Raw genomic sequence first — 16,825 nt, 5'->3', positions numbered from 1 at the left:
ACAACGAAAACAAAGCAGTAGATCCAAGACTGAAACTTCACTGTATGGCTCCCTGTTGCCTTATGTAATTTTGTAGAGCTGTAAGAGAAAGATTAGAGGAAAACATTATCTAAAGTGGGAAACATGAGAAAGGAATTTTAAAATTTTTTGTTTATATTCTGAGACTTTTTATGTTGAATGTTAAAATTTTGAATGTTATTTTTTTCACATTTTCTAAATCATTTTTAATGCTAGTCTATGAAAGTTACAGAAACAAGTCTAACTATTTGTTGTCAGGAAATAGCATAGGCAGGAGCTGAAGACTTGAACAACTGTATTTCTTTTTCCTCTAACCAGGCTATGCTATGTAATTCAGAAGCATTCAATGTTGCTTTCTCCATTTTTGAAAGGGGTTTAGTACTGGTAGAGCTTTTTTTTTTTTTTTTTTTAAATAGTTTTTTAGTTGTCATTGGACCTTTATTTATATACAGTGCTGAGAATTGAACCCAGTACCTCACACACGCTAGGTAAGCATTCTACTACTGAGCTACAACCCTAGCCAAGGGCTTTTAAAATATATGGCCATTGCTTTTTGGGGAGAGATGTATAAAATGGGTATCCAGAAAGAAGCTATTTTAAACTCTTAATACAGGGCATCTCATACATTTCTGTGTATTTGCTTTGTTTAAGTAGTGTAAATATATTTGTACATTATAGTTCTTTTTATTTATGTAATACTAATGTATTACAACATATGCCAGATAAAAGAACTTTGATAAATTTCTTTAGTTTGAGAGCCTTGTGTTTTAATATATAAAATGTAAAATATCCTGTGTATTTAACTTAAAAGCTGTTTTTCCCCCCACCCCTTTTTCTGGTGTTCTGTTCTTTTGTGCTGGGAAATCAAACCAGGGCCTTGTACGTGTTAAGCATGCACTCTACCACTGGAAACTCGTATTTTTAACTAATGCCATTCTGAAATTTTCTCTTATTTTATGGGTATGAAGAAATTAAACACTGTTCATTTTTATATTTAAAGAATATTGATAACTTGATGACTGCAGAAGGAGTTGGCCTTACTACTGCTTTACGTGTTCTCTGTAATGTGGCATGCCCACCACCTCCTGTTGAAGGTAATGTGACTATTATATGTTAAAAACTACTATTTAAGCCTAGTATAAATACTATTTATTAAATAATCAAAATTCTTAAATGATTACTAACATATAAATAATTAATTTTTATCTCTTTATTTTATCTAAAGGTCAGCAGAAAGACCTGAAATGGAATCTTGCTGTTATTCAGCTTTTTTCTGCTGAAGGAATGGACACCTTTATTCGGGTTCTGCAAAAATTGAACAGTATTTTGACTCAACCTTGGAGACTCCATGTGAACATGGGGACTACCCTTCACAGAGTTACTACTATTTCAATGGCTCGCTGCACACTCACTCTTCTTAAAACTATGTTAACGGAACTCCTGAGAGGTGGATCCTTTGAATTTAAGGACATGCGAGTTCCTTCAGCACTTGTTACTTTACACATGCTCCTGTGCTCTATCCCCCTCTCAGGTCGTTTGGATAGTGACGAACAGAAAATTCAAAATGACATCATTGATATTTTATTGACTTTTACCCAAGGAGTTAATGAAAAACTCACAATCTCAGAAGAGACTCTGGCCAATAATACTTGGTCTTTAATGTTAAAAGAAGTTCTTTCTTCCATCTTGAAGGTTCCTGAAGGATTTTTTTCTGGTCTCATACTTCTTTCAGAGCTGCTGCCTCTTCCTTTGCCCATGCAAACAACTCAGGTATCACTTACATATAACATGCATCTTATAAATGACTGCAATAACACTTTTAATAAAGCCAGTGATTTTGTTAAAAACAAAAACTAATTCTCATCCCTCTTCCCCCTGAAAGACATACTGCATGAGGGTGAGTTAAAACTGAAGCAAGTTGGTCATTGAAGAAGTATGGGGGTAATGTTTTAAATAAATTTTTGTTAAAGTGAGTTTTATTATGCTGTTACATGTATTTGTACTTAAATTTTTCTGTTATTTTAAATCCTTTCCCCCCTTTATCATGTGTTAGAATTTGCAAATAAGTAGGTTGCTTCACCAATGGACTCTGCTCAACTGACTGCTAACCTGAGAACCATGAGATTTTTTTAGACTCATTGAATTCAAAGCAAATGTTTAATTGTATAATAGAAAATTAAATGTTTTAAGCATGCATAAAGATGTTCTTTTTATAACGGTTCTTCCTGAACAGTTTTTGTGACTATAAATAAATATTAAAAATCTACGTACACACACATTATACTTTTTTAACAGGTTATTGAGCCACATGATATATCAGTGGCACTCAACACCCGAAAATTGTGGAGCATGCACCTTCATGTTCAAGCAAAGTTGCTCCAAGAAATAGTTCGCTCTTTCTCTGGCACAACCTGCCAGCCCATTCAACATATGTTGCGGCGTATTTGTGTTCAATTGTGTGACCTTGCCTCACCAACTGCACTTCTGATTATGAGAACTGTGTTGGATTTGATTGTAGAAGACTTGCAAAGGTATTTTTTATTTTGCATTAAGAAATTTTTCTTCAAGTTATTCTTGACACAGATACACTTTTTTTCACTTAGAAATTGGAAACCATGGTTTAGAATGCCCAGATAACATATATACATTGTAAATATACACATACACATGTATGTATAAATAAATATATAAGTTATTTTTAATTAGAACACTTTATTTCATCATTTTATATATAAGATACCTTGATTTGGATTTTTGAAAAGTGAACTATAAAGAAATAGTGACTTCAGAAAATATATTATTGTAAACCTAAATTTATAAAAGTTTATAGTAATTGTAAAATTCCAGAAAAATTGTCATTATATTCAAGGAATGAAATGTTTCATGCAAAATTTGTGTAAGTTTAAATAATGCCTTTAAAATTAAGAACTTTGTTTACTAAATGTATTGATTTTATTTCAGCACTTCAGAAGATAAAGAAAAACAGTATACTAGCCAAACCACCAGGTTGCTTGCTCTTCTTGATGCTCTGGCTTCACACAAAGCTTGTAAATTAGCAATTTTGCATCTAATTAATGGAACTATTAAAGGTGATGAAAGATACGCAGAGATATTCCAGGATCTTTTAGCTTTGGTGCGGTCTCCTGGAGACAGTGTTATTCGTCAGCAATGTGTTGAATATATTACATCCATTTTGCAGTCTCTATGTGATCAGGTATTTATAATCATTTTATAAAGTCTCTGTGTGTGTATGTGTGTGTGTGTGTGCACGCTCATGTGCTTTAAAACTTGTCTTTATATGCATCTTGACTCAACAGAGAGCTCTCATGTGTTTTATTATTCTTACTGTTTAGGAAGATAAATTTGATAAGTGAAGGAACTTCACTTGTGCTTCATATAGGGTTCATATTTCATGGGTTTCTGCAAAAAATTTTTTTCTTCTCCTTTGTAAGATTGCAAACTTAGGCAATTGCTTTATATGTTATTATTTAGATTTTTTTTAGGTTTGGTTAATATCTGCTATGTTAATTTTCTTTCCAATTTTATTACACACCAAGTGATTCTTAAATTTTATAGCTATGTTATTGGTTGAGTTAAAATATTATCTTGTTAGGGCAACTTTTGAAGGCATTAAAGGTTACTCTGACAGTTTTAGTGTGTTTCAGACTACTGTGCTTATGACTATTGGCTAAAAGTGTAGTATTTTCCCTTACTGTGTATATTATTATTTCATGAGATAATGATAATTGTTTAGCTTTTAAAGCCCATTGTGATTGAAATCTTTAAAGAAGATTGCCATGCCTAATGGTATTTTATCTTGTCTGCTAATGTCAAGTGGTTATCTGATATGATTTTTTTCCAGGCAGGATATTTTTAAATAAAATCCCAGGTTAGAAGACAAAAATCTAGTTGGTTACATTTAAAATTCAAGTCAAGGAGGAATATTTTTTGTGTGACTTGTTTTCATAAAAAAAGCACCTGATAGAAAATAATTTGGATGTGGTCAAAGGATATTTTAAATCTTTGTATTTCAAAGTGTCCACTTGATTAGTATTTAAGTAACCCATCTGTGGTTGCATGTTTGCATGACAATCCTTATTCTTATATCACACAGACCACATCTGTGGCCTCACTTTGTTATCCTTCCCTTCTGATTCACACCTTTATTTTACAGCCCTAAGCTTTCTTGAGTACTAATTTGCAGTTTTTTGAAGTAATTAAAGGTGATGGAATATACCCCCAGAATACCTCTGTTTACTTCAGTTTGCTTCTGTAAAAAGAGTTGTGGAAGTTTTTAGAGTTATCATTAGCTAAACTTGCTCTGTATGGAAAACTAGTATTTTACAGTATATAAAAAGTAGAGGGGGATATTTAATTGGAAGATTGCTTAAATGTTTATTTGTTCCATTACTTTTTATGATAGTTTAAATTCCAGTATTGATATGTTTATTAAAATATGTTTCTCTGAATGGTTTCTTTATAGGCTAAAAAAAGATACAGAGGAAAAAATAATAAAGTGATTTAAAATATTTTAGTCCCCAAAAACCTTTTTAATGAATCATTTGGAAATAGAAGCTACACTTAGTAAAATATAGAAGGAAAATATTTTTAAAATATGTTCTGTTAAAATAAAAATATTGTAAAATGAAATATTTAAGCATTTCTTTAGGTGTGTATTCAATTCATATATTAACTCTTTTTGTGTGTGTGTGTTACTGGAAATTGAACTCTGGGATGCCGTACTACTGAACTATATCCTCAGCGCATTTTATTTTTCATTCTGAGACAGGGCCTTACTAAATTGATGAGGTTGACCTCAAACTTGGAATCCTTTTGCCTCGGTCCCCATAAAGATGATAATAGGTGTTCACCATTGTGCCTGGCTTTAAGTTAACTTTTATAAAAGGGCCAAACAAGGGGCTGGGGCTGTAGCTCAGTGGTAGAGTGCTTGCCTTGCACGTATGAGGCACTGGGTTCGATCCCCAGCACCACATAAAAATAAATAAATAATGAAGATATTAAAAAAAAAAAGGGCCAAACAAATTCTTTGTTCTTGATATATTTGAGTCTATGGATGGTACCACTACGAGAAAATTTTAATTAGATAATTGTTAAAAATTAATTGCTATGCAATTAATAAATAAATAGTTAAAATAGTTAACATCTGAATAAATAGTTAAAATCTATGTTTTTCCTTTTCTCCACTACAGGACATTGCACTTATTTTGCCAGCGTCTTCAGAAGGTTCTATTTCTGAACTGGAGCAGCTCTCCAATTCTCTACCAAACAAAGAACTGATGGCCTCAATCTGTGACTGTCTGTTGGCTACTTTAGCTAACTCTGAGAGCAGTTACAACTGTTTGCTAACATGTGTTCGAACAATGATGTTTCTTGCAGAGCATGATTATGGATTATTTCATTTAAAAAGGTAATGCTTTGTCAAACATAATATACTCTTAGGTTTAATTTTTTACTATTGTACACGTCCCCCAAATTGATAGATTTATATCTATTGTAGAGGCTGAAGGTATGATTTCTTTCATGGGAAAATTTTTATGTTTATAGAAAAAAACTCATTAGCAGTGCAGTAAAAGAATTTTTAAATTTTTATTTTATTTTATTGGTAATATTCTAGCAGTCTGGGTTAGTTTTAATTTTTAGTGATTATGATAAAGCTGTTCTAAACGTTTGTATATAGTGTGTACCTACCTATGTTTCTCATGGGTAGATACCTTAGAGTAGAATTATTTGGTCATATGGTAAGTATATGTTTAGCCTATTAAGAAAGTGCCAAACTGTTTTCCAAAAGTAGATTTGTCATTTTGCATTCCTAGTAGCAGTGCTTTAAAGTTCTAGTTGCTCCTCATTCTTATCAGAACTTGTTATTGTTAGTTAATTTGTTTGTTAAAGGATTTTTGCTATGTTGCCCAGACTGGCCTTGAACTCCTGGCTCAAGTAGTTCTAAAATTTCAACCTTCTGAATAGTGGGGACCACAGGCAGTACCAGTGTACCCAGCTTTGCTAGGTTTTTTTATTTTAGGTATTCTACAACATTTTTTTTTTCTTTTTTCTTTCTTCTTCTTTGTTTTTTCCCCTGTATCCCAGAGGCACTCTAACACTGAGCTACATCCCCAGCCCTTTTTATTTTTTATTTTGAGACAGGGTCTTGATAAGTTGCCCAGGCTGGCGTGGAACTTTTCTGGGATTATAGGCATGTACCTGCAGCTTATATTATTTTTCATAGACTGTAAATATATAACTCACTTGCTTCAAGTTTTATGTAACAGCTAGTAATTTGTATTGTCTAATTCTGAACCTCTTCTTTTTTTGTTAACAGTTATTTTTGTCTTTATATTTTCTCATTCCTGTTTGCTGTATCTTTCCATTTTGTTAAGTTCTCAAGGGCTGGAATCTTATCGTTCTCCCTTTTGTGTTGCTTCCCCAAAGTCTTGCATGATGTCATTTCAGAATCTAACCATATTTTCCAAACATAAACACTGCATATTTAGTATTAATATTATATTTATTTCCATTTTGGCTAGCTATGTTTTTTTATAACTTAAAAGGACAATTAAATATTCTAATAGTTTTTCCTTGAAATTCTCTCTTTTGTTGTTAATACTTGTAAATGTACAAAAGAACTTGCATCTTCATTTTTGGGTACTGGGAATTGAACTCAGGGGTACTCAACCACTGAGCCACATCCCTAGCCTTATTTTGTATTTTATTTAGAGACAGGGTCTCACTGAGTTGCTTAGTGCCTTGCTAAGTTGCTGAGCTGTTGTTTTTGAACTCAGAATCCTCCTGCCTCAGCCTCTGGAGCTGCTGCGATTTCAGGCCTGTGCTACTACGATTGGGTCCATCTAACTTTTAACAGAGAAGTTTGATGACTTCTGCTTTAGACCTTTGATTCTTTCTGGGCAGGTTTTCGAGTTAGCTATACCCATTTTTTTTTTTTTAATTAGTTGTCAGTGGACTTTATTTTTTAATTTATTCATTTTTATGCAGTGCTGAGAATCAAACCTAGTGCCTCACACATGCTAGGCAAGCAATCTACTACCACTGAGCCACAACCCCAGCCTCAGCTATACCCATTTTATGTTTGAGAAGTCCTCAAGACCCTCAACAAATAGGGAACTGTTAAGTTTCTCATGGTAGGTTTTATAAATTTATTATTTGGAAAAATTTTTCTTTACAAGCTTGAAGCTCTAAAAGGAGTTGGTAACTGTAAATATCGTTTTGTTACATTGTGTATACTTGAAAGTATTTTTAAAATGTTTTTATTTTAAATATGTTTTATATTTATATTATTAAATATTTTTATTCTGTCTGAACTTCATTTATTTCTTATGCTAGCTTTATGTGCTCATACTTCCAATGCAATATTTCATCTTTATTTTCTTTTTTTACAGTTCTTTAAGGAAAAACAGTAGTGCTCTGCATAGTTTACTAAAACGAGTAGTCAGCACATTTAGTAAGGACACAGGAGAACTTGCATCTTCATTTTTGGAATTTATGAGACAAATTCTTAACTCTGACACAATGGTAAGTGTGTGTGTATATTTGGTATTTTTAAATTTTACCAACTTTATCATAATTTTAAAAAACACTTAAGCTTAAAAATATCTTGGAACTTAGAAGAGTGCTTTTTTTCTCTACCCTCATCCCATTCTAAATACTGGCTTCTGATTGATTTGAGAAAAATGATATTGAAGAGTAGAATATATTGAAATTGTTTTTAATTTGGTAGACATTGTTTATTTATGAAAACCCTATTATTTTTCAGGGGAGAAAAGTATTACCTATATTGCCTTCATTTGTAAATAATTTTTGTCCTTGAGTTACCTTGCTATAGCAACCAGTATAGTCAAGTTTTGCCATTTTAATGTTAAGTGATCTGTAACTATAGAAAATGAACAAGAAAATAAAACGATTATATGCATTTGTTTAAGAGACATTTTCCAATATTTTGACATTAAAGGGCAAATAATTTATCTCTTCTTTAATTCCTTGAAAATCAATTAAAGTTAAGGGATAAAATAGGGGACAAGGAAAAGAGAGGCCAAAGGAACTAAGACAGATCCTCTTTCACTATTTTCTATATAACTAACCTTAGGCACATGATAGTCAAGTATTTGAAATCATCCAGGAAGTTTTGTTTTGTTTTGTTTTTTTAAACGATAGCCTGTCAGTGTATGAGGTACAATGTGATTTTTTTCCCCCCCACATTACTTATTGGTGCATTATAGTTGTACATAATTATAGGTTTTGTTGTTACATATTTGTAAATGTACACAATTTAACAATATAATTTGGTCAGTATCATTTCCCAGCACATCCCTTTTCTCTCCCCACAACCCTAGTCTCTAAAGTATTTATTTACTGTCACTTAAGCATTAACTGTGTTTTAGATGTGATTTTGGGGTGACTGAAGTTTATAATAATAAATATATAAGCCAGTTCTTGGCTGCATGTCATGTTTGTAGATGTTGTCTTGCCATTTTTTTTTTGACAAATTATTATTTGCTTTGTATCATGTCTGGTTTATTGAAGTCATTTACCAGGGTATTTGGGATAAGTGATATTGCAAGTTCGCAGACAGCCTTAGCAACTTAGTTAGGCCCCACCACCCCGTCTCAAAATAAAAAATGAAAAAAAGGGCTGGGGGTTTGGCTCACTTGTAAAGTATTCCTGTGTTAAATCCTCAGTACTTCCCTCCCTGAATAAAAAGATTCCTCTTAGTAGTTTTCAAAATCATGTTGTATTGCTGACTAAATTCCAGCAACCATTAATAGGCCTTCCTACAAGAAATATTTGGGGTAAAATAATTATGAAAATATTTCCCCCAGGGCTGGGGCTATGGCTCAGTGACAGAGCGCTTGCCTTGCATATGTGAGGCATTGGGTTAAGTCCTCTGCACCACATAAAAATAAATAAACAAAATAAAGATATTGTACCCATGTATAACTGAAAAAAATTAAAATTTCCCCCAATGAAGCTTATCTGTATAAATTATTATACTAAAAACTCTAATAGGTCCTGAAAGTTTTACAATTAATGCAGCTTTGCTTAAATGTATTGCTTATAAAACGTGTGTGTGTGTGTGTGTGTGTGTGTGTGTGTACTCTGTGGGTCAGCATGTACTCTGTTAACACTGGTTTAAAAAATTCAGTTCATATGTAAGATTTCTGTTTGGGGAGCATTGTAAAGGACCTGTTTAGGTATAATGTTTCCAAAATAAATATGGTATTTCATAAGAAAAATATACATTTACTATTTGGTGTGTGTGTTTTCTTACACGTAGAATTTATATTGAGACTGTCTAATCTGGCCAGTCCTTGGCTGCATGTTATGTTTGTAGATGTTGTCTTGCCATTTTTTTTGACAAATTATTATTTGCTTTGTATCATGTCTGGTTTATTGAAGTCATTTACCAGATGTTTAGATTCTAAAACATAGACATATTTAATAGTAGAGATGTGGCTACCTTAAGGAGATTTTATATTTTAATGTTTTACTTGATGAAGACTACTGGATCCTAAGGGATGTTGTTAGCAGAATAACAGAGCTTCTTACACATGTCTTTAAATAATTCCAAGTCAATAACCACTAACCATTAAATATTCAAAATCAAATGGTCTTTCTCATAAATTTGTTTTATTTTTTTAACACATGCCTTAGTTTCTTTTTTTTTCCTTCCTTTTTTTGGGGGCGGGGTGGGGGGCGGTGCATGGGAGATTGAACCCAACCAGGGGTGCTTTACCACTGAGTTACATGCCCAGGTCTTTTTATTTTATTTTATTTATTTATTTTTGGGTACCAGAGATTGAACTCAGAGGCACTCAAACACTGAGCCACATCCCCAGCCCTATTTTGTATTTTATTTAGAGACAGCGTCTCACTGAGTTGCATAGCTCCTTGCTTTTACTGAGGCTGGCTTTGAACTCTTCATCCTCCTACCTTAGCCTCCTGAGACTTTGGGATTACTGGCATGCACCACCATGCCTGGCTGGTTTCTGTTTTTTTTTTTTTTTTTTTTTTTAATAACATTTTCAGAGATTTAAAAATTCATGTTCTGTAAGATTTGCCTATTTAAACTGACAATTTAGTCTTAGTTTCATCTCTTTAAAAAGAAACCCCATACCTGTTAGCCTAAACTCCCATTTTACCTTTTTCCCCATCTCATAACAACTATTAATTTATTTTCTGTCTTTATGTCAATTTTTACAAAAAAGGCTGCTGAGTTTTTGATTGGGACTGTATTGAGTCTGTAGGTGGATTTTGGGAATATTACTGTCTTTTTTTTTTTTTTAAAGAGAGAGAGAGGGAGAGAATTTTTTTAATATTTATTTTTTTTTAGTTATCGGCGGACACAACATCTTTGTTTGTATGTGGTGCTGAGGATCCAACCCGGGCCGCACGCGTGCCAGGCGAGCGCGCTACCGCTTGAGCCACATCCCCAGCCCAATATTACTGTCTTAATAATATTAACTCTTCATGTGCATAGACATGAATTATCTTTTCATTTATTTTGGTCATCTTTAATTTCTTCCTAAGAAATTTTGTAGTTTTCAGTATGCAAGTCTTATACCTCTTTTGTTAAGTTTATGTCCCTAATATGGGAATTATTTTTTTTAATGCCAATGGAATTATTTTGAAAATTTCATTTCTGAGTTTTTCACTTTTATTTATTTTGCCACTCTTGAGAAATATAGTGTATTTACTGGGCATGGTGGTTCATGCCTGTAATCCCCAGGAGCTCAGGATGCGGGACAGGAGAGAATTGTAAGTTTGAGGCCAGCCTCAGCAACTTATCGAGGCCCTGTGCAACTTAGTGAGACCAGTCTTAAAATAAAAATAAAAAGGGCTGGGGGTGTGGTTCAATGGTTAAGGGTCCCTGGGCTTTAATTCCTAGAACAAGGAAGGAAGGAATGAAGGTAGGCAATTTATTTTTCTATGACAATGTTGTTTGCAACCTTGCTGTACTCACCGTTCAGTTTAATAGTTTCTTAGTGGATTCCCTATATACAAGATCAGAGATTTGGGTGCCTTTTTATTTCTTGTTAAATTGCCCTTGTGAGATGCTCTTGTACAATATTGAACAGAAGTGGCAAAAGGATATCCGTGCCTTGTCTTTGATCTTAGGGAAAAGGCTTCAGTCTTGCATTATTAAATTTCTTAGCTATGGTTTTTATTTATTTATTTTTGTGTATGTGTGTGTTATCCTGGAAGTCAAGCCCAAGGCCTTGAGCACACTGGGCAAGTGCTCTACCAATTTGAGCTACATCCCCAGCCCAAGCTATGTTTTTTTTTTTTTAAGATGTCCTTTATTGGATTAGCAAAGATCCTTTCTATTCCTAAATTAAGTGTTTTTATCATGAAAAGTTTTTGGATTTTTTCAAATGCTTTTTCTGAGTCCATTGAAATGGTTATGTGGTTTTTCTTCATAGTCTACCAAATGATATATATTTCATTGAGGTTTTTTTAATCTTTATTTGTTATTGATTCTTTTTAGTTATACATAATATTGGATTCATTTTGATATAGTTATGAAAGCGTGGAATATAATTTGCTCTAATTCATTCCACAGTACTTCCCTGTTCCCTCCTTCTCTTTTCTCCTAATTTTTCTGCTATTTACTTATGGGTTTTGTTGTTGTTGTTTGTTTGTTTATTTTACATAATGCTTAGTGGATGTATATAATGGTGAGAATCACTCCAGTGTATTCATTCAATATGTGTACATTATTCATTCGTATATGTACATAGGAAAGTTAGGTCAGATTCATTCCACTCTTCTTTCCTCATTTCATCCTTTCTCCTTCCCTTTAATCCCCTTCTTCTACTCCATTGCTCATCCTTTTATTTTGATAAACCCCCATCATTCATTTTGAGTTTTTGCATGTTAAAACCAACCTTGCATTTTTGGGATAAATCTTAATTGATCTTGATAATGTAATTCTTTTTAAATGTTGCTGGATTAAGTTTGCTTTATTTTAATGTCTAGAGGAATTTTGGTCTATAACTTTCTTTTCTTGTGATATCTTTGGCCTTATTGAGTAACCTGAAAGGTTTCTTGTTTTTGGAAGAGTTTATGAAGGATTGTTGTTAATTCTTTAAACATTTGGTAGAATTTACCAGTGAAGTCAGATTTGTCCCTTTACATTTATCTTCATTATCTAACTGATGGAAATTTTATTACAGCATATTGTTATAATTACTCTATTTTATTTCTAGTTATTGTTGTTAATCTCTTAACTGCCTAATTTGTAAATTAAGCTTTATCATAGGTATATATATAGAAGTAAAAGCATAGTATGTAGAGCTTTAGTAATATCAATGGTTTCAGGCATCTACTGTCGGGTCTTGGAATGTCTCCCTTATAGATAATGGACGTAATACTGTAAACACCTTTTTTTTTTTTTTTTTTTCCTATTTTACATTCTCCATTTCATTTATTTCTGCTCCAGTATTTATTATTTCTTTTCTTCTGCTTGCTTTGGATTTAGTTTGCTATTCTTTTTCTGGTTTCTTAAGGTAAAAAGTTATGTTACTGAGATTCCATTTTAATGAAGGCATTTATAGCTATAAATTTCCCTCTAGGCACTGCTTTTGTTGAATTCTAAAAGATTTGGTATATTATGTTTTCATTGCTGTTCATTTCAAAAGTCTGTAATTTCCCTTGTGATTTTTTTCATTGTCTTATTGATTTTTTTAGGAATGTGTTTAATTTTCACATACCTATGAATTCCCCAATTTTCCTTCTGTTATTTGTTTCTTGTTTCATTTCCTTGTGATTAGAGAGCATACTTTGATTGAAGAAGTCCTTTTAAATTTGTTGAGCCTTTTTTTAATGGTTAGCATATGGTCAATTCTGAAGAGTGTTTTTATGCGTAGAAGATTGTTTTCTGTGGTTGTTTGGAGGAATGTTTTATAAATGTCTGTGGTTGATTTATAATTATTTAAGCTGTTTCCTTATAGATTTTTTCCACTATTAAAGTGGAGTGCTAAAATTTTCAGTTATTCTTGTCTCGTTAATTCTGTCAGTTTTTCTTTTTTCTTCATGTATCTCTGGACTCTGTTATCAGATATATATATATATATATATATATATATATATACACACACACATATGTTTATATATGACTATATGTGCTGTATATTCATGATTATTATGTCTTCCTGGGTCTTCAAAATCGTTTCTTTTTTGTCTCTATTTCTTGTCCATTTATTTTAATAGTCAGCTATTCTATCTATGTTTTGGTTACCATTTGTATAACATATGTATTTTCTGTTTTATTTTCAGCCTATTTTGTCTTTTTTTTTTTTAAACCAGGGATTGAACCCAGTGGTGCTTGACCACTGAGTCACATCCCCAGCCCTTGTTAAAAAACTTTTAAATTTTGAAATAGGGCCTTGCTGTGTTGCTGAGGCTGGTTTTGAACTCTTGCCTCAGCTTCCCAAGCTGCTGGGGTTACAGGTGTATGCCACTGTACCTAGCTTGTCTTTCAATCTAAAATCTGTCTGTTGTAGATAGCATATAGAGTTGAAGTATATTTTGTTTTGTTTTCTTTTTTTTTTTTTATTGGTTGTTCACAACATTACAAAGCTCTTGACATATCATATTTCATACATTAGATTCAAGTGGGTTATGAACCCCCAATTTTTATCCCAAATGCAGATTGCAGAATCACGTCGGTTACACATCCACAATTTTACATAATGCCCTTTTAGTAACTGTTGTATTCTGATACCTTTCCTACCCTCTACTATCCCCCTCCCCTTCCCTCACATCTTCTCTCTCTACCCCATCTACTGTAATTCATTTCTGTCCTTGTTTATTTTCCCATTCCCCTCACAACCTCTTATATGTAATTTTAGCAATGAGGGTCTCCCTTCATTTCCATGCAATTTCCCTTTTCGCTGCCTTTCCCTCCCATCTCATGTCTCTGTTTAATGTTAATCTTTTCTTCCTGTTCTTCCTCCCTGCTCTGTTTTTAGTTACTCTCATTATATCAAAGAAGACATTTGGTATTTGTTTTTTAGGGATTGGCTAGCTTCACTAAGCATAATCTGCTCTAGTGCCATCCATTTCCCTGCAAATTCCATGATTTTGTCATTTTTTAGTGCTGCGTAATATTCCATGGTGTATAAATGCCACGTTTTTTTTATCCATTCATCTATTGAAGGGCATCTGGGTTGGTTCCACAGTCTAGCTGTTGTGAATTGTGCTGCTATGAACATCGATGTGGCAGTATCCCTGTAGTACGCTCTTTTAAGGTCTTCAGGGAATAGTCCGAGAAGGGCAATAGCAGGGTCAAATGGTGGTTCCATTCCCAGCTTTCCCAGGAATCTCCATACTGCTTTCCAAATTGGCTGCACCAATTTGCAGTCCCACCAGCAATGTACAAGTGTACCCTTTTCTCCACATCCTCGCCAGCACTTGTTGTTGTTTGACTTCATAGTGGCTGCCCATCTTACTGGAGTGAGATGGTATCTTAGGGTGGTTTTGATTTGCATTTCTCTGACTGCTAGAGATGGTGAGCATTTTTTCATGTACTTGTTGATTGATTGTATATCCTCCTCCTAGAAGTGTCTGTTCAGGTCCTTGGCCCATTTGTTGATTGGGTTATTTGTTATCTTATTGTCTAATTTTTTGAATTCTTTGTATACTCTGGATATTAGGGCTCTATCTGAAGTGTGAGGAGTAAAAATTTGTTCCCATGATCTAGGGTCCCTATTTACCTCTCTTGTTGTTTCTCTTGCTGAGAAAAAACTTTTTAGTTTAAGTAAGTCCCATTTGTTGATTCTAGTTATTAACTCTTGCGCTATGGGTGTCCTATTGAGGAATTTGGAGCCCGAACCCACAGTATGTAGATCATAGCCAACTTTTTCTTCTATCAAATGCCTTGTCTCTGCTTTGATATCGAGCTCCTTGATCCATTTTGAGTTAACTTTTGTGCATGGTGAGAGAAAGGGATTCAGTTTCATTTTGTTGCATATGGATTTCCAGTTTTCCCAGCACCATTTGTTGAAGATGCTGTCCTTCCTCCATTGCATGCTTCTAGCCCCTTTATCAAATATAAGAAAGTTGTAGTTTTGTGGGTTGGTTTCTGTGTCCTCTATTCTGTACCATTGGTCCACCCGCCTGTTTTGGTACCAGTACCATGCTGTTTTTGTTACTATTGCTCTGTAGTATAGTTTGAAGTCTGGTATCGCTATACCACCTGATTCACACTTCCTGCTTAGCATTGTTTTTGCTATTCTGGGTCTTTTATTTTTCCATATGAATTTCATGATTGCTTTCTCTATTTCTACAAGAAATGCCATTGGGATTTTGATTGGCATTGCATTAAACCTATAGAGAACTTTTGGTAATATCGCCATTTTGATGATGTTAGTTCTGCCTACCCATGAACAGGGTATATTTTTCCATCTTCTAAGATCTTCTTCAATTTCTCTCTTTAGGGTTCTGTAGTTTTCATTGTATAAGTCTTTTACCTCTTTTGTTAGGTTGATTCCCAATTATTTTATTATTTTTGAGGATATTGTGAATGGAGTGGTTGTCCTCATTTCCATTTCAGAGGATTTGTCGCTGATATACCGGAATGCCTTTGATTTATACGTGTTGATTTTATATCCTGCCACTTTGCTGAATTCATTTATTAGCTCTAATAGTTTCTTTGTAGACCCTTTTGGGTCTGCTAGGTATAGAATCATGTCATCTGCAAATAGTGATAATTTAAGTTCTTCTTTTCCTATTTTTATGCCTTTAATTTCTTTCGTCTAATTGCTCTGGCCAGTGTTTCGAGAACTATGTTGAACAGAAGTGGTGAGAGAGGGCATCCCTGTCTTGTTCCAGATTTTAGAGGGAATGCCTTCAATTTTTCTCCATTCAGAATGATGCTAGCCTGAGGCTTAGCATAGATTGCTTTTACAATGTTGAGGTATGTTCCTGTTATCCCTATTTTTTCGAGAGTTTTGAACATAAAGGGATGCTGTACTTTGTCGAATGCTTTTTCCGCATCTATTGAGATGATCATATGGTTCTTATCTTTAAGTCTATTGATGTGGTGAATAACATTTATTGATTTCCGTATATTGAACCAGCCTTGCATACCAGGGATGAATCCTAGTTGATCATGGTGCACAATTTTTTTGATATGATTTTGTATCTGATTCGCCAGAATTTTATTGAGGATTTTTGTGTCTAGGTTCATTAGAGATATAGGTCTGTAGTTTTCTTTCTTTGAAGTGTCTTTGTCTGGTTTAGGAATCCGGGTGATGTTGGCCTCGTAGAATGAATTTGGAAGTTCTCCCTCTTTTTCTACTTCCTGAAATAGCTTGAGAAGTATTGGTATTAGTTCCACTTTAAAGGTTTTGTAAAACTCTGCTGTATACCCATCCGGTCCTGGGCTTTTCTTAGTTGGTAATCTTTTGATGGTTTCTTCTATTTCCTCAATTGATATTGGTCTGTTTAGGTTGTCTATATCCTCCTGTCTCAATCTGGGCAGATCATATGACTTAAGAAATTTATCGATGCCTTCACTATCTTCTATTTTATTGGAGTATAAGGATTCAAAATAATTTCTGATTATCTTCTGTATTTCTGAAGTGTCTGTTGTGATATTGCCTTTTTCATCCTGTATGCTAGTAATTTGAGTTCTCTCTCTTCTTCTCTTCGTTAGCATGGCTAAGGGTCTGTTGATCTTATTTATTTTTTCAAAGAACCAACTTTTAGTTGTATCAATTTTTTCAATTGTTTCTTTTGTTTCGATTTCATTAATTTCAGCTCTGATTTTAATTAT

General features: G+C 33.5%; 1 protein-coding gene across 3 annotated transcripts in view; it reads left to right on the top strand.

Moving 5' to 3' along the window:
• The window catches only part of VIRMA (vir like m6A methyltransferase associated), a 72,303-nt gene that overhangs the window by 37,782 nt on the left and 17,696 nt on the right, over positions 1-16,825 (top strand). For all 3 annotated transcript variants that reach the window (XR_014018717.1, XM_081265713.1, XM_081265714.1), the window contains 6 exons: positions 1,019-1,112; positions 1,244-1,788; positions 2,314-2,549; positions 2,980-3,232; positions 5,229-5,446; positions 7,431-7,563. Coding sequence is in view for 2 of the 3 variants with exons in the window: in XM_081265713.1 (XP_081121839.1) it covers positions 1,019-1,112; positions 1,244-1,788; positions 2,314-2,549; positions 2,980-3,232; positions 5,229-5,446; positions 7,431-7,563 (1,479 nt within the window). In the remaining variant the exon portion in view is untranslated. The remainder of the gene's footprint in view (positions 1-1,018; positions 1,113-1,243; positions 1,789-2,313; positions 2,550-2,979; positions 3,233-5,228; positions 5,447-7,430; positions 7,564-16,825) is intronic.

The sequence above is a fragment of the Spermophilus citellus genome, assembly GCF_964194105.1.
Source record: "Spermophilus citellus genome assembly, chromosome: 14".
NCBI lineage: Eukaryota > Metazoa > Chordata > Mammalia > Rodentia > Sciuridae > Spermophilus > Spermophilus citellus.
This window is presented reverse-complemented; position numbering and strand designations above follow the sequence as displayed.